Source organism: Amphiura filiformis, chromosome 1, assembly GCF_039555335.1.
Source record: "Amphiura filiformis chromosome 1, Afil_fr2py, whole genome shotgun sequence".
Classification (NCBI taxonomy): Eukaryota; Metazoa; Echinodermata; class Ophiuroidea; order Amphilepidida; family Amphiuridae; genus Amphiura; species Amphiura filiformis.
The window spans coordinates 55,369,738-55,389,066 of NC_092628.1; the positions used below are offsets into that span (position 1 = coordinate 55,369,738).

At 36.7% G+C, this 19,329-nt stretch overlaps 1 protein-coding gene across 1 annotated transcript; it reads left to right on the forward strand.

Annotated features, from left to right (window-relative positions):
* The first annotated feature begins 15 nt into the window (after positions 1–15).
* Positions 16–18,131, forward strand: LOC140149128 (uncharacterized). Its single transcript, XM_072171313.1, has 7 exons — positions 16–268; positions 6,623–6,843; positions 7,725–7,812; positions 8,332–8,487; positions 8,797–8,900; positions 10,847–10,941; positions 15,253–18,131. Exons 1-7 carry the CDS (start codon positions 194–196, stop codon positions 15,330–15,332), a joined length of 819 nt encoding a protein of 272 aa, XP_072027414.1. The 5' UTR covers positions 16–193; the 3' UTR covers positions 15,333–18,131.
* The last annotated feature ends 1,198 nt before the right edge of the window (positions 18,132–19,329 follow it).

A 19,329-nucleotide genomic window follows, 5' to 3' on the forward strand; every position in this document is an offset into this window, starting at 1 on the left:
GAACACTGACTTGACCTCTACGATGCTTTGACGACCTGATTCTGGAGAAGTATTATTTTCGCGTACTTTTGTTAGATTAAAAATGATATGAATCTCTCCTTGTGAACCGGCAAGTGTAAAACCTGCTCGCTACAATAATAGCTAACATAAGTAGTTATTTGTAGGTTTTCATCAGAGCGTGACTGTAGTCACGATGGACCATTATTCGAGTAGTTCAAGACCGTACGGCGGACAAGGGCAAATGCTGCAGGGGCTGTCACAACAACAGGTAAAGTTAAGCCTCAACTTAAGGACTGTTTTAATGCATGCTGCTCATAATCAGTCACGCTCACATGCTCATGCTCAGGGTGGTGCAATAATTATGTGTACCCCGGGGTGGTGAATGATAATAAGGTGGGGTCAAAGTGTTTTTGGCAAGCCAAAAAGGGAGGGGGTAATTTAAGCATTTTTAACAGGCGATTGCATCAAAAATGTTGCTAAAATTACAGTCCACTTCAGCAAAATTTTAGACTGTCCAAAATAGGCAAATCTTGCTCAAAAGATTCAGTTGACTATAGGTAGGCCGAACCGGTATGCCAGGCAATTTGTTAACACATTTGCTAGTCAGCCAAATTTGCCTAGAACACAATATAGGTCATGCCCGGGGGTACTCAGAGTGTCAGTACAGTGTCCGATTTACAATTTTTTTCCTACCTGCACTGGTGCATGTAGCCCAAAATTTCTACATGCACAGCAAAAAGTGTGCATGCACCAAAATTAAAGCAAACATAAAATCACATTGAATCACGATCATTGTCAGTTAAGCTTGTAATAATATTTCCGGCTCCCCTGTCAGTGTCATTTTTATGCCGATCACTCGCCCCTTCACTCGCCGATTTCTCAGCCAAAACACTGGATGCTGTGGCTTCATCTGTTCTAGAACTAGTCGCCGACGAGGTGCACGATTTCCAGAATGATGCAAGTGTTTTTGAACTATTTCCTTTTTGCTGGACATTATTATGATTATTTTCCGTGACGTGAGACAAATATTTCCCACGGTTTAAATTCGGTTCTTTTTTTTTTTCAATGAAATGAAAATGACACTCTTCTACATGTGCGAGAGTATCGGGAATTGGTGGCATATGATGTCACATTACGCCAGCCCCTCTAAGGGAAGTCATAGTCTTGCACCAGACTATATGTGGCTATCGCGAATGTTCGTTAGGATGGACGAGTATCAGACCGATGCAAACTGGCTGTGTAGAAGACTAGGGAAGTCAATGAAAAAAGTGACAGTTCTCACGTGATAGGGGTATCGGGAATTGTGCGATTTGTGCCAGCCCTTCTAATGAAGTCAGAAGATGTTGCGCTAAAAATAGATTGGGTTTTTCCCAATCGGACTGACTGCTTGCTTACTTTTGTATATTGGCCTTGTCATATCGCTAGCGCTAAAATCGTACATGCACGTGTGCAGGCAGGTAGTGAAAAGCTGCTTGCACAGAGGGAATGTTACATGCACTGGTGCAGGTATGCAGGTGGTAAATCGAACACTGTGTCAGTACAAATGACCATACGGGGACGTGCTGCAAACATGGGTCCTTTTTTTTCAGAAAATAGCCCGATTTTGCTTCATCTAGCCAAAATTTTCTCAATTTGGCCGAAAATTTTAGGGGTCGAAATAAGCGATAGCCCGATAGCCATGGCTATTAGGTTTTCTGTCGGGCTATTGGGTTTTATCTCCATGTAGCCCGTTGGGCTATTGACACTCGCTGGGGTTTTCATGCGCGCAGAAAAATAAAAACATGTGAAAGAAAAATAAAAGCTTCGAATTTCGATCTCCAATATTTACGGCCTGTCCAGAAATTATGTAACATAAAATGCAATGTAAAATAAATGTTGAAGTGAAGTCACCGTAGCATTGTAACATAATTTAAAAATAGAAATAAAATACACACCGCCGGCATAATTACACAGATTGCGATATTGTCTAGAACCACTGCTGATAAGTTATTTCAGTACTGAATGATGACACGTACATGAGTAATTGGTAATTTCTAATTCTAGGGATCGGAAAGAAATGCTTTGTGGGTGGTGTGTAGAGATATGCCATCGGTGAAATACGACACAATGATCAGCCGTAGAAGAAAAAAATGACAAAAAGTTGCCCTTGAATTATGTTTTATAGTCATCATACTCCAGTAATTCAATAAATATCATAATATTTGGCCTAAACTTGAACTCATTTGTAATGAAATGTCATTTTTTATTGAGTAAAGCATGGGTTCATGTGGTTCCAATGGTGTTGAATTCTGCACTTTGCCGAAGTTGAACTGCATTTTGTGAAATTCGGCGAACATTTATGGCATAAAGCAACACTTTTATAGTACATGTAAGTAAACTGCTTGGGAACAGGGGTAGCGCTGGCTTCAAAATTTAAGGGGTCCGAGTGATTTTTGTTGGACTCATTCAGCCCTCCAAAAGTCAAATTTAAGGGGTCCAATGGGAATTTTAAGGGGTCCGAGTCCAACTATGGAAACATCACCCACTAATATTAGAGGTTACGATATGCTGGACATGGGGTTGTATTATGCATTTTACATCACAAAATACAGCGTGCAATAATTATGAGCCTCCCAGGGGGTAAAATTTCCAAACTGCTAAAAAAAGGTAAATATTGCTTGCATCCGGCCTGCTAAAAATTGTATTCGTCGCAAGCAGGAAAATGTAAGTTTCCATATTAAAGCCTACTATTTCTCAAGTTTGTTTCGAGCATTTAGTTTAAAACATGCCCCATGAATGTGTGCTCAAAATCACTTGCACTTGCCCCCCCCTCCTTTGACTTGCCAAAAATTCCCCCCCCCCCCCCGGCTGCCAACAAATTCTTGCCCCCCCCTCCCAATTTTACCCTCATAATTGCACAACCTCTGAACTTCAAGAAAATCCAAAATATGGGAGTGTAAACCCCAAAACTAGGGGTTGTTTTTTACAATCCAGTCCTTGTTCAGGGGTTGTTTTTTTACAATCCAGTCCTATTTGTTTGTCCATCATGTATAAATGTTATTGTTAGTGGAGCTTTTTATTTAGTCAGAACGCCAACCCTTAATTATCGAAAACGTAGTCCTAACCCTAATTCTGACCTTTCACCTCCTAAACCTGAATCAACCCCTTCAAAACTGGCAAAGTTCTGAAAAATTATGATCACACGACGTGACTATGTTTATGTGTATTCTTAATGTAAAAAGGTGCAGAATTCAACACCCCAAATCTTACCATGTGCCGCTAATTCACTGCAATTTTATCCTATATTGCCATCAATAAAGAATACAAAGTTGACTTTTTTGTGTTGAGGAAACTCCATTTTTACTTAGCATGACATGAAAATTAGTTAAATGATGATTTACTATGGTATAAAACTCCCGATAAAACGATCATCAGTAGTAAACATTAATGCATGATCGGGGAAATCCCCACTGATATAAGGGAGAGATTCTTTCGCAAGTGGAGTCAATTGTCACACTATTTCATTCGCAGAGCCTTGACTTGCACAATGTTTCAACAGATTGGTAGATTGGTATTCAGAGTGAACGATCTGATATAGTTCTTGGAGCATTTATTTTTGACATTCTGTCTGAAATGATCGCATTTGTTTTGTGCCCTGTCCATAAGGTTTTACATGCCTGATTTTCTGTGCGTCTGAGATATTCTTGTCTAACGCATTAGGTAAGCTTAAGGTTAATTTTATTGCGTCCCAACAACAGTTCCGCGCGTCCCTGACGCGCAGACGCGCACCAGCGCGACCCTTGCTTGGGAACTTTCTTAAAAAGCGAGATAGTTGGTTACAGGCGAGAATCGTGGCGTGAAAAGCGAGATCACATTTTTTGCCAGGCTTTAACTCTTTATACCATGATACCGGTAACACATCATTGTAACCAAAATCACAAAATCTGATACTAATTAAAACCGTAGGAGATTGGGGTTAGTTGAAACATTTTTCACAAAATCGTCTTTTAAGGGATCTAGAATGGCGTTTATTGCGTTTCGACAGTATTTTTTGTGGGACATGAGAGCACCTCAGACCTATCGAATTGCATTCTGAATACGAAGCATGTCTTTCTGATATCAAATAATTGTCATTTTTTGAAAATCACAATATGATACAAATTTTGACAAATTATAAAAATTTAATATTTTTCACATTTTTGATATATTACAGTCCTCAAGTAAATTATATAAATCTAATGATATATTCTTAAAGTGTATGTAGCTGGGAGGAAAAGCCGACGGTCAATTGAAAATTTTGACCTTTCATATTGAAGATATGGATTTTTTCCCAAAAAGACCTTTTTTTTTTTTTTTGGTGTTTTGGGGAAAAATCCATATCTCCAATCTAAAGGTCAAAATTTTCAATTGATCGTCGGCTTTTCATCCCACCTACATACACTTTAAGTATTAATCATCAGATTTGTAAAGTTTACTTCAGTACTGTTAAATATCAAAAATATCAATTTTAATGATTTGCCATAAAATGTGTATTAAATTGCGAATTTCAAAAATCCAAATTATTTCATATCAGAAGGACATTCTTCGTATTCAGAATGCAATTCGATATGTCTGATGTGCTCTAATGTCCCAAAATAAATACTGTCCAAACGTTCATACCCCAGCCCTTAACGCAAACCAATTACTTTCAAGAAACACTAACCATATCAGTATAAACATATACATGCTACAAATACAGCCTTAAACTTTATTGGACCTGCTTATGATTATTCATATAATCCAATTTGAAAATTTGAAAAAAAGTGTTTCAACTAACCCCACCCCTGGGGTAAGTTGAAACATAGGGTGGGGTTAGTTGAAACACGGCTTATAAAAATTTCAAAATAATTATTATTGTGTTGTTAGGGTTATACTTACCTTGAAGGTACCCTTTAACATGCAATCAGTGTGAAAAAATGAATAAATAAATATGTGGGAGTGTGGGTCAATACTTTGGACACAAGGTGACGAGTGTCACCATGGACCAAAATATGAGAAGCCTAAAATATTATAAAATGTACTTTCTGTATGCACTTTTTGCTTGTATTATTGCTTTTTAACCATATTAAAGCAATATTGAAGAAATGGTAAACATATGTTACAAATTTTTAAAAAGTCAAATTTTTAACCATATTTTTCTATGCAATTTTCATGTGTCAACTAACCCCACCTCAAAAGTTTCAACTAACCCTGATGCCTATTTTTACATAAATTTCAAAGTTCATTACACAAAATAAGAAATACAATAAAACTTTTAATTAACATTATTCTGGGACTTACTACTAGTGCTTATGATACTCAAAAAATAATCCCCTGAATCTTCAAACAACATGGAGATAACGCATCTTTTCTGAGGGGTATAAAAATTAGTCAGTAAGAAAAAAAACAGATATTCCTTTCCCAAGCCAACACTGGTGGGGCATCAGTGCTGTTGCTAATTTGGTGGATGACCCTTACTAATACCTATTACTAGGTGCCAGTATTTTACCAAATTAATTTTTTGTGTCAGAAAAAAATACAATGTTTCAACTTACCCCGCGTTCCAACTAACCCCAATCTCCCCTACATTCAATACTTGACAGATTAGAGAACCCCTCATTTTAGGATTTGAGCGCATATTTTTAACACTTTCAGGGGGTTCTGAGAACCCCTGGTTTTAAAACCTAGTGCTACCCATGGGGGGTAAGGGTTACTCACTAATAACTGAATATTTGAACAAACGATTGGTTGGAATTGTGCGAAAACAATGTCTTTTTTCAGGGCTATTGAATTTCCTTCAGGATTATCAGAAAAAATGGCTAGATAGCCCGGATGGCTATCTGGAAATGGTCCCTTATTTCTACCCCTGAAATTTTGACTTTTGGTATATCGATGGGTCCAAATTTCTTGAAAAATTGGTATATTTATGGGTCCACTTTCAAATTCTCAGTGGCACACCTACCAAAACCAAACTTTAGTACCCCCCAGGAGGTCATGTAGGTATGCCAGGCAAACCTTAATTTGCCAGTCAGCCAAATTCGCCTAGAACACAATACCCCGGTACATATTTACATAGAAATTTAAAAGAACAGGTATGTCAACATAAATATGTTGTCTATAGACCACTTGACATCACTGTTTATCAACAAAGGCGAGGGACTCGTCTATCGATATGCTCGAACGAGCCGCTACACTGTTCAATGGCTTTCCTGTACTATATGAAATGTGGCGGGTGATTTAAATAAATGCACGTGCCCTTAGCAGACTACGATGCGCACGCACACTGCAGGGCAAAGAACAATGGAAATTGCCATAATGCGCGCGCATACTGCCGGGCAATGACGTCAAATGCCAAGTGGTCTATACTTCACTTGACCCAATATGATTTTTTATGGTGATGAGACACTAGCACATGGAATTTTAGAGGGATTTTGATAGCAGTTCCAAATCCACATCATCATGAGACTAAGATCTAGAAACACCACCGAAATGCTGTTTTGTTAGCTGAATCTTTTTGAAAGTCAATCTTTGACAAGGTGTAACTTTGCTACGGAAAGTGCTATGACAAAAAGGTTTTCAGTTTTGGTTTTCTTTACTCAAGTGAATTGCTTTGTTACACATACAGATTCACATCCAGGAACCTCAAGATGGCAGTGAAGCAGATCAACACAGGCAGCAACAAACAACCTCCAGTCAACTCCAGGTTCCATCAACCAGTTACACCCTTCCCTCAACTCCTTCTCTCACTGGAGTTCCTCCAAGTATGTTCCCACAAACCCCTCTCACACCTATGAACCCAGCAACACCAGCCAGCAATGAGTTTTCTGGAATTGTGCCACAATTACAGTAAGTTATATTGTGTGTACTAGTTCAGTAATGGTAGTGGTACCATCCACTATCAGTAATTTAGAGGCAGCTTCACACTCACAAGGACGTCTTGCTGATCATGATCAGTTTCATTTTAAATATGAGAGGGTTAGATCACAGTGACAAACAAGTACATGATTATCTGGAAAGCAGAAGAGACAATCATTATTCAAGTCAACACTGAGATGTAGGGGAAAGGGTTGCACGAATAAGTCACTAGTAGGCGTCGTAGTCACGACTATATTAGCATTTTGACTTCAAAGTTTGATGGCAAAGAGGGTTGTTATGTTCACATAGTTTCAATGCAAGAAGGTGGCTGTGTCCATGCAGTTTCAATGCTTTACCACATAATTTCACTAACATAACAAAACTTGTAGAGAGGGTGTAGATAACCAGAACCCCCTTGTAACAGAAACTGTCACTAGTCATTACAAACAAAATTCACTGTCACTAGTTCCATTTTCATGATTTTGTGACTTAACCCCCTTTTAGAACTGATTTATAAGACAAACTATGTACTGTATACTGAATTGGCAATCCTTAATTATAACAGGTTATTGAGTCTTGGGTTGGGTGCACTGGCTGTTTGGAGGAATGTTTTTCCAAATTTGATTTATGTTGTACATGGTGAAGCCTGTCCCGTGAAGGGCATATATTGAAATATGTACAGTATTCAGGCCTTGAATTTTGATTTTTGGGGGTAACCATTTTCAAGGCCACTGGGCACCAAGGCCAACAAGTGATGAAGAATGCCTTGATGTTGACAAAAGATCTGGGGCACCAAGGCCAAAACTGATGGTAATACAAAACAACAAAAATAATCTTGTTGATAAACTTCATACTCTTATTTCCCTCCTCAGAAATATTGTGTCAACAGTGAATCTTGGCTGCAAACTAGACCTCAAAAAGATTGCCTTACATGCAAGGAATGCAGAGTATAATCCAAAGGTAAGTTATCTATGAATTCCTGTGTGATCATGAATATGTGCCTAGAGCGTGATGCACAACACAGCTGATGTACACTCGTGAGAAATCTTGTTGTGCAGTCCAACCTCTTATACACCCATGATGGGACAAAGCATTGGTCAGATATAAAGTGAAAAGGTCAGATACATGTAAGTGATTTATATGTAATTCTGCATTGAATGTCTGAATTTGTTAAAATTAGGACAACATAGTACAAAGAAGGTGGTATTTGGGTGTTGTAAACATGCAACATAAATTGATGTCCTACTAAATGCTTCAGAGCATGAAGTAAGGCATCAACGCATTAAAAACACGTTTTCCTATGAAGATCACACAGCCGGATGGGCAACATGTCAAATGTGATTGCATATATGCATCATGTTACGCTCAATGCATATATCAATTCTATTAAATTTGAATATGTGGTGTACTAGGTAGCGGAAAGGGCATGGAATATTCATCAGGTATGATTATTATTCAACTGTTTTTTCTCTATTGCAGCGATTTGCAGCTGTTATTATGAGAATACGAGATCCTCGTACAACAGCGCTGATATTCAGCTCGGGTAAAATGGTGTGCACAGGTGCCAAAAGTGAGGACCAATCCAGATTAGCTGCAAGAAAATATGCACGGGTTGTACAGAAACTGGGTTTTCCTGTAAGTATATTGTTTATAATCAGTGTGGGTGTGTGTACATGGGTTTAAACTATGTCCAAGGACCAACATTGTAAGGCAGTGATTCAAAGTCGCTGTGTGTATGATGGGGGTGGTGTTTGTGTGTTTTAATTTTTAAGAGAAAACAATTTCTGAAAAGTAAACCAGAAAAGCAAATGTTTGAGATCAATATTTAATGTATGGGATAATATGACCATATTTTATTTTTATGTACACATTTTCACTGTATATTTGTGTTTCACCGATGCATTTCTTGCATTTAATCACAGATCAAATTGTAATATCTTTCAGGCCAAATTCATGGACTTCAAAATTCAGAACATGGTTGGCAGTTGCGATGTGAAGTTTCCTATCAGATTAGAGGGCTTAGTACTTACACACAGTCAGTTCTCAAGGTGAGTACAGTGAAATACTATGTGAATAGAGAATATGAATAATATATAGAACCAATAGTATGCCTGAAACATGTATGTATAAAACAGTGTCTTAGCTAGCCACCCGTCTGCCCGACATTTTGGATGGGGAGTTTGCTCTGGGACGGGCAATTTGACAGATGCTACATTATAATTGTAGGTGTTTAGAAAGTCTATTGACCTTTTAGTAGACCAGAATTGCAAAACAAGGCCATAGTATACAAATATTGACTGTTATGAAGGGCATGGTTAAGATTATAGGCCCAAGGTGTTTTGAGATCACCGCGGGCCTATAATCTTAACCATGACTCGAATAAAGCAGTCGATATTTGTTTTATATACCGAACGGATACGTGGATGTTGCGATTGCACAGTTTGATCGGGACGCATGTGACCGGTCCATAGTTCATTTCCATGGACCGGTCCATAGTTCATTTTGAGGGCATAGTTAATTCAATGACTGCACATTCAACCAATCAAATGACAGGAATCTATATATGAGGTATATAACAACATATATGTGAACTCTTTGAAACCCCAATGGGCTGTAGAATTCTGGTAAATGTTTTAAAGGTCAAATTAAGACAAGCAATTATATTCAAATGACGGGCAAAACTGAATTTCTAGATAAGACCCTGGTATAAAATGAACAGGCTGTAGGTTCTATTTGCCCACTGGTTATCATGAATTTCTAATGAAATGATTCCGGTTATCCTCTTGTATAACATGATCAGGAGGCGCTACTTTGAAGTTGAAACGCTCTCCTTGTAAAAAGTCTCAATATGTGATATTTGCATGCCATAATACACATATCAGTGTGTTTGAGCTCATGTCTTGATTGATCACTAGTAGCCCTCACAAAATCTACCTCAACCGGGCTCTACTTTTTAACAAATGTAGAGCCTGTTTCAAACCATGCTATCTTTCCTGTGCATGTATTTGATTACCGTATTCGTCCGAGTATAGTCCCACGTTCGAGTATAATCCCACCCCCCATTTTTCGAAAAAATTCAGAAATTTTTTTAAGTTTATTTTTTTTCGGTTTTGGAGTGTCCCTGGACCTAGACCTAGATGCTAGGATCATTCATAATTGACCTAAAAAAAAAAAAATTTAAAAAAATTTCAAGATATTTTGTATTTTTAATATGAAAATTGATAATTTGTATTCATGTCATACTCTATTAATGATTTCAAAATGCATTGAATTTGATTTTTTTTTTTTTTTTTTTAGGTCAACCATGAATGATCCTAGCATCTAGGTCTAGATCCAGGGACACTCCAAAACCGGAAAAAAAAAACAAACATTTTTTTTTGAAATTCGAGTATAATCCCACCCCCCAATTGTGAAAAATTTTCACATAAAAAACGGGTGGGACTATACTCGGACCAATACGGTATGTCCACAATTGAAAGCAAGATTATCGGGGCACCCTGAATTTCCCTTTGACCAGACCAGACCTGACCGAAACTGGATCGGGGATCCATCTTTCATATATTTATTGGTCCAGGGAACATATGGTCTGATCAGGTTGTGTTGTGGCCACTTCTCATTCGGGCTGGGGAAATAATTTATTCAGAAGTTAATAGACTGGCTATACTGGGGTATTGTCAAAAAGCTCTGATCCAGTCTGGTCTAGAAGAAATCCAGGATTGGGTTTAGAAAATATTGGCCTGCAGGGCTTTAAGTATCCTACATTTTGGCCAAATTGTCCCTAATAAGGGCATGAAAATTATAAGCAAAGAACAATGGTGTATTACAATCTGGAGAAAAGACTTGCTCTGAAACATTGGCTTCTATTGTATTATTTCTTTATGCAAATATGGACCTAACTGAAATGCTAAGCTCCTAACATTATTATTGACATTCGTATAAGAATTTGTGTAAGTGTTGTATTTTATTTTGTGTTTTATTTTTACTATGTTTACAGCTATGAGCCTGAGTTATTTCCTGGTCTTATCTACAGAATGGTGAAACCTAGAATAGTACTGCTTATATTTGTATCAGGAAAGGTTGTCTTAACAGGTATGTTATCAGTTTCAATGGATGTAATGAATATAAATTAACACATGAAACTTTTAAGGGTATACGATGTATTGTTGGTCGAAGCAGCAAAAAATATGTAGTTCACAGCATCTTGCGAATGGTAGTGAGCTTTAGCAAAAATTGCATTGCTCAATTCATAGCGAGTGTGTAGAAGAATTCAAATATCACAGATATACTTTTGTAGGTCCTGTGGTTCTTGAGTTATGTTGTAAAGAGGGCTGAAACAACAACACTTTTGTAAAACGTACATAACTCATTAACAACAATAAATTAAGCAAGTTTTCAAAGTATATGATTTGTAGAATAAACTTTTGCAAAACACCAAAGTGTTATTTTTCATTCATAACCTCCGCATAACACGTCATTTGTGCGTCCCAATCAAATTGGTCGTTAGATGATTTACGCACACCGCGGTGTACCGGCGCGGAGGTTATTGATATCCATCAATGACCGCGCAGATGCTTACGCGGTACAATGACTTCGGCGTGTGTGCATCTGTTGCGCCGAACACTTCACGCCGCATGCAACTACCATATTTGCACATGGCGTGATTGCGCAGTGCTGTAATTGGTAAGTCCGTTTCAGCCTGTTCGACTTTTTGAAGGGCGAAATATAAGTTTTGATAAAAATTGTTTATTTCAACAAATTTCAGAGAACAAAATCTTGAGATTTGGTTGAGTGATGAGTTAAAAATGACGGTTATGAATTCGGTTAATAACTTTGCATTAGTTATATGTCGGGCATTGTGAAAGATCTAAACATTTTGCTTTGGACCTCGGAATATCCCTCGGGCTGCGCCCCTCGGGATATTTCTCGGTTACAAAGGCAAAATGTTTAGATTTTTCACAATGCCCTCCAAATAACTAATGCGCAGTTATTAACCTATAAATAATATATTGATTCAGATAATCAAAATCAATTTTTTGGCTGCTTCGACCAACAATACCTCGTATACCCTTAATGAAAAATCTCCAGCTATAGGGGGGTGAAGCCCAGGGTGAAGCAGATTCACTACCTTTTTTTTTATCTTTCCACAGTATACACCAGGTACACCGTGCTTTTATTTTATCAGCAGGTTACATACAACGTAGCATGAATAATATAATCATAGAAAACATTATGATATGTGATATGTATAAACAACAATGCATTTGTACTCAATAAACATGATACGGTATACAATTATAATTATTTTACAAAATGGAGTTCCAACGTTTATGCCATTCATTTAACCTTTTGCCAGTACATGACATGCTTTTTTCTACCTTAGCAGTCTTCTTAAGCCTCCTAATAAAATAAGAAATATTTAGAGAACCTTGTTTATACTTCACATCATAAATGAATTTTTTCCCATGAAGAACAAGGAAGTTGAATTTGGACACATCTGGGTCAAGAATACCTAACAAAACACTCTTCATGTCCAGGTAAACCTGTTTTTTTTTGATTTGATTTTGAACATCATTCCAGAAATTTCTTACAACATTACATTCCCAAAAGAGATGCTGTATAGTCTCAACTTCATGTTTACAAAAATAACACAAATTGGAATCAACATAACCAAATTTAAACATATTATTATTGGTACCAAGGTACCTATGAAGAATTTTAAATTGAAAATATCTAAGTTGGGTCGATCGGGAGGAGGACAATGGAATTTGATAAATATCACACCAATTCAAATCAATATTATCAAAGATATACGACCATTTCTCCTCAGCGATTGGTGGTTTGAAGAGCTTACTAATACAGATATCACTGATGGTTTTACACACTTTAACAGTCTTCGTAATTCTGGCTAGCATCTCCTCCTGAGATGAATTAATATTATCATTGTCCTCCCCCTCTTGACACTTCTTTTCCATTTATTTGGAATGGCATAAATAAGTGAATAGTAGTCCAAAAAGTTACACTTCAAATTAAACTTATCTTTTAAACGTGACAAGGCTAAAAATTCCCCATCATCATCTAAAATATCTTCCAAAAACTTAATCCCTTTACTGCACCATACATGCCTATAAATAGTGCTACCATTGATAATAATAGAAGAATTATTCCAGAGAATTTGATGTCTAAAATTATATGCAGGAGGATCATAAGTCGTAAAACACCATGCATTTACAACATCTTTAATAAAATTACTTTTAATACGATTAATACATCTAGCAGAAGGTTTTACATTACACTCCCAAATGAGATTACCACCTAAATTCTGTAAATGGTGTCTATAAAAATACTTCCAACTACTATCATTCAGTATCCAGAAGACGTTTCACCCAAGCAATTTTGAGACCGTTAATAATGGATGGAACATGAATCATCTTAAGACCGCCTTGCTCGTAGTTCCCAATAATAGTACTTCTTCTAATTTTATCAGGCTTGTTTGACCAAACAAATTTGAAAATAATAGAATTCAATTCCTTAACAAATGCATCAGGCGGATTTGGGAGAACCGAAAAAAGGAAAATAAGCTGTGAGAGAGCAAGAGATTTAAGAATGGTAATTTTGCCAATTGGAGTGAGATCTCTCATAGACCAAATTCTAAGAATCTCTTTGAGTTTTTTTAATTTGGGCATAAAGTTTAACTCAAAAGTATTATTTAGATTAGAATCAAAAAGTACTCCTAAAAGTCTAACAGGCTGAATGGTGTATGACAGATCAATATCACTAACATTGGGAGGGTTTCTACGAAAAGAGCCAAGAGCCAAAAGCTCAGATTTATCAAAATTAATTTTAAGACCTGAAAATGATTGAAATTTCTTGAGGATACAAATAATCTGTTTTAATGAATCAACATCCCTAATAAAAATCGTAGTGTCATCAGCATATGCACTTACAAGAATATCCTTATCAACAATTTTAATACCTTTCACAATATTATCATTCCTGATCATACAGTTCAGGATTTCACTACAAATAATATATAAGAGAGGGCTAAGCGGGCATCCCTGACGAAGACCGCATAATAATGGAAAAAAGGTGGATCCATGATTATTTGTTACACAAGACGAAATATTTGAATAGAAAACTTGGACCCATCTTATAAGATCTTGACCGAAATTAAAAAAATTAAGAGTTTTAAACAGGAAAGACCATTCTAATTTATCGAACGCTTTTTGAAATCAATTAAAAACATTAGCCCTGGCAAGTTATTATCATTCAGATACTCAATTGTATCAAGAGCAAGCCTAATATTTTCACCAATATAGCGTCCTTTTAGAAAACCTGTTTGATCATTATGAATGATATTGGGAAGAACCTGTCAAGATTCACTACCTGCACTTATTGACCTGGCGGATGACCAATGCATGCACTTCCCTACTTTTTCTTAGATCATTCATAATGTGTGTGGTGGGCTAAGTTAAGTCCTTTAAGGGAACAACCCAAAAGTTCGATGAAGCCCTATAAACGAAAGTCCTTTCGTTAGGGAGGGAGGGGGTCAAAAAGTCCGATTACGTTTATAAAGAAGTTGTTAAAACATCGGTCAAAGTTGATCTTTTTTTAAGAATTTAATATATAATTGTAAAATTTTAGTATTTTCTGAAGTACGATATTGACATACTCACAACCTGCAACTTGTAAGTTCATTTTTTAAAGCAGCTATACCGCACTTTGATTCTTTTTTATTTGAAAATCCAGCAAGTCCTCATTTTTTATGAAGAAAAATATTTCAAAATAAAATAGAATTATTGTTACATAAACGTGATCAATATCCTAGCAATGTCGCACCCCTCCACAACCCCATCGACCTTAGCGACGGCCCTGTGCCCAATGAAGACGGGTTGGAATTTTTGATATTTGACACTTACGTTAGAGGGGAGGGGGTTAGCCTTCTAACGAAAGGACTTTCGTTTATAGGGCTTCATCGAACTTTTGGGGTTTTCCCTAAGTGAGCAAGGATTTCAATGATTAAGGACTCAATTTCAAATAATAATGATCAGATACAGAGTAATATTCCCATTAAATGAAGGGGTTTCATATCATATTTTATTGCAATTTATGCTACAGGATTAGTCGAATGTTGGCATCATTTTTGCACCCCTTATACAATAAAACTTGCAAGCTTGTATAGGAATTCAGTACCACCATCAGGGATTTAAAGCTGGGCACCCCAGACCATTAATCCTTTCATCTGTGTGCTAGTCAAATGGTGACACCTTTTAAGAAATCATTTAAACCACTAAAGAATAAGATTATTTTGCTACATTTATGTGCTGCCAAAAGTTGCATTGTTTCAGATGAATAAACAAAGTAATATATCAATTAATTTGTTTTTTCCTATCCTCTATACAGGTGCTAAAGTCAGACAAGAAATATATGATGCATTCAACAACATCTACCCAATCTTGAAATCTTTCAAGAAAACATCATAGCAACAGCTGCTGGATGGTTCCAGACTTGTATATATTTTTGTATAGAAAGACTAACAATGTGTGTGACACTCATTGTCATTCCTTGGAAAGCAGTATGTTTGTGGACATTCCGATGATGCGTTTCCAATATACAGCAAAATAAAATAATCATTATTTGACCTGAACGGACGCTTCTACAGTGTGACCAAACCAGGTTGTGTGGAAATTTAAGTTGCTACTTTGGAAAAAAATAACCAACCTCTTCTAGTTTGTTCAAAAAGATTGTAAAATGTACATTTCTGTGTTACAATATGGATTATGGATTGCAATGGACTTTGATAGTCTACAGTAAGCCAAATAATTAAGGTACCAGTTGTGTTCACCCCTGTATATCCTAAATAAAGACAAATGTGTCAAAATTAAAAAAGCAGTCAATACCTTTACTCTTTAGCTCTGATTTAAGACCTTATTTGTTGAAATTGGTTGAGAATTAAAGAAACGGTGATCTAAAACCTAATGAAGAAACTATCAAAAGTTGCACTTTTGTGCTAATCAATGAAAGCACAACACTAATTTTAACGTGCATATCAATGGAAGTGTGGCGCTAGGTTCTCTTGTTCATGAACGCTTTGTGTACAAATCAATAGGGCATGCAATGCAGCAAACTGCAACTTTTACATTGGTATCTTCCTTGGGTTTCGGGATCGCGGTGTCTTTATTTCTTGAACAATTTCAATGAATGAGGTCTTAAATTCGAGCTAAAAGATGCAGCTATTGGCTGCAGGTTCCAATTATGACATATATGTATTTGTTTCAGTCCCGTATTCATTATTTATAAATAGCAATATATAAATTCTTGATAGAGAGAAATGGAGGTTGCCATTTTGGTTGGGCGCCAGTATGTCTGGAGAGTTGACCTCTAGCACAGTGGGAGGTCTTCCTGTACTTTTCAATGGTAAGGCATTTGACTTCAGCAACTAGTCGCTCAAAATTTGGTGTGTTTTACCGAACAAAAAACATTATAAAATGAATGGCGCTCGTAAATTTTAAAACGCTTTCGGTAACTTTTCTCTAAAATCAGTTTCTCATAACATATGTAAGTTGCAGGATCCCCAAATCTTCAGATTTTTGACACATATCATTTTTGTGAAAATTCATGAATACCGACATCTTGTTTTCCTATTCATTTGTATGGAGTGAATGCTTATCTGGATACTCTTTGGTGATACGATGTTGTGTAATGGCTGCGCCCATGTACCCCCATGGTGGTATATAAATAGCTATTTATAAATAGTGAATACAAGACTGTTGTTTAGGATATACAGGAGGTGAATATAACTGGTACCTTGATTTTTTGGCTTACTGTATTTGACATTAAAAATGTATTAATGCATTGCTTCATTATTATTATACGTTGGTTAAGTATCAACATTTCAATAGTTTTGTCAATAACCCAGTGGTACTGGTTTTTTTCTGACAATAATTCTCTTAGAAATAAGATCTACAAAATTAACCCATTATGGTCAGGAAAATAAGCTTGAAGAAGTCACGTTGGACAATGCATTTAAAAAAAAAACTTTTGAGAATGGTGATTACAGTACCTTGGTATTATCAATAATTTTCTAAATATCATTGTGGACAATAAACCCTGAATATGTCCAGCTCATATCCGCCAGAAATGTAGGCCTATCTACCACTGCTTCCACGCCAAAACCCTAAAACCACACACAGTATGTAGACCTGTCAAGTGTGCTGAGGCTCGTTGGCGTTGTGCCTGTGCATAGTGCACTATAACTCACTGCACTTTCTTTTCTTTCTTTTTTATTATAAACAGTAATAAACACAGTAAGCAGCTGGCCTATCAACATGAGTGAAGCACGGCTCAAATTTGTCCGCTGGAAATTTTGAGTTTTAATCATGTTAGGCAAATTGAAACATGCCCAGATGAGCATTGCAAGTATAATCTCCTCTATAAAGACACCAGTTAAAAAAAAAAAAAAAAAAATTGGAAGGGTCGACATCATCATGCACATGTTAAAAGTTTCAACATGACTGTTGATAATTTCATGTCAAGTTGATGAAAGAAATGTTAAAGTGAGGGAGCCCTGAAGAGGGAGCCCTGAAGAAAATTGCACAAATCAGTGTTGGTTATTTATTCTGAATTGAGTACAAGTTTTGCAATTTAGCTCTGCTGGGCATGATATTATATACATGAGTGGCAATAATACTCCCATGGTTTAACTCTCACACAACACAACAAAGATATCCTTAGAGCGTGTATTGTGCATATATGCACTTGTCACATAGATGCTTGAAGGGACAAAAAAACCTGTTTTTCGGGCCTGAACGTGACACCGATTTTGCATTTTGGGAATTTTTGGACATAATGCATTAAAAACAACTCTTTGTTAGCAGAAGTTGATTGATTTGGACAGAACCTTTTTTGAAAAAAATTTCAATTTCAAAATGTCTGCCAAAATAATTCAGGTTGTTCAAGTTTTCAGGGATTTTTTCCAAAAAAAATATATAAATAAAAATCCTGACCAACCGACCCTATTTGGCAAGTCCATTCGTCCACAACAGGCTGTTTTGTCGCCCAATGGTCATCTTTCCAATTGTTTGATGAATTAAAGATTAAACAGGTGTCATGCAGGGCAGTCATCATGATACATTGGACAAAATATTTAGAGCAGAATTTATGAGCAGGAATGATACATGTTTCTTTGAGAAATGAGTGTTGCATAACTTGCATTTTGTATGTTACTATAAATAATGGAAGTTGAGTAATGTTTGTATAAATAAAGTTTGTAAAGAATTTGATATATTATGTGATGTATTTCATTTTGGTGCAAAAGGTAGTCCTATGACTTGATTTCTGATGTCATTGCCTGACAGTTTGCGTGTGAATCATCACAATTCCCATTGTTCCTTGCCTGGCAGTATGCCTGCGACCATATTTTTTCAGGACTTCTGCATTTAAAACTCCCCGCCACACCACATCAAGGCTATTGAATAGTGAAGTGGTTGTATGCAGTTCACTCAAGCATATCGATATACCAGTATGTGCTTTTGTTGATAAACATGGAGGTCAACACATCTGTATCTCCTCAATCTTTAGAGTGCACAGCACAGCATGAGTAATAAATGCAACTGTTTCAGTGATAAGGGTGCCATGCTTATGTCATGTGATACTTTGATGATGATGCTTCTGGTATGTGCTGGTAACTGCTGGATGCAACCTCAGTTCTCAGTGCCCCCAATGAATATTTGTGAATATCATTCATATTTGGTGATAGATGAATTAAATATGAAATGCAACTATACAAGATTACTAAATGAATATTCAGAATAATTTTCCATTCTTCAGCATCACACAAAATACCAAACAAGATTTGTTCTTGCCAGTGGATCCATGGAGGGTAAAGATACATGTACTTGCCAAGTTGCTAGTGGCTTTTAGGAACTAGCGAGACACTTGTCGTGAGAATTCAACAAATGTTGGAAACAGCCCCAACCCTAATTGTGCCTATATGCAAGTAATGCCTAAAAAGAAAGAAAAAAGGTAAAAAAATCAACTTTCTAACACGTTTAAAGGCTGCGATCACATAGAAGTATACTGTATACGGTATTCGCTATACGCTATTCAATCAGGCAAGCGCTCCACTGAAACTCAACTCATTTTCACTGTTGATGATATTGCAAGAGCTTTGATAAGGTTCCTCATGAACGCCTACTGAATAAGCTTCATCATAATGGGATTAGAAACAACCTTCATCAATGGATCAGAAGTTTCTTAACAAATAGGATCCAGAGAGTTGCATGTGAGGGCAACTTTTCATCACCTAAAGAGGTCCTTTCTGGAGTACCACAGGGGACGGTGTTGGGGCCGTTGTTGTTTTTAACCTATATAAAACCTCCCGGACATGTTGAACAACCAAGTAAGGCTCTTCGCAGACGACTGCCTAGTGTACTCTACAGTGTCAGATGAAAGGGACATGGACTCTCAACAAGCTGATCT

Coding starts and splice junctions, on each gene's coding strand:
- LOC140149128 (XM_072171313.1), top strand. CDS start 194: ATGGACCATTATTCGAGTAGTTCAAGACCGTACGGCGGACAAGGGCAA. Junction 269..6,622: donor AGGGGCTGTCACAACAACAG/GTAAAGTTAAGC, acceptor TTACACATACAG/ATTCACATCCAGGAACCTCA. Junction 8,901..10,846: donor ACACACAGTCAGTTCTCAAG/GTGAGTACAGTG, acceptor CTATGTTTACAG/CTATGAGCCTGAGTTATTTC.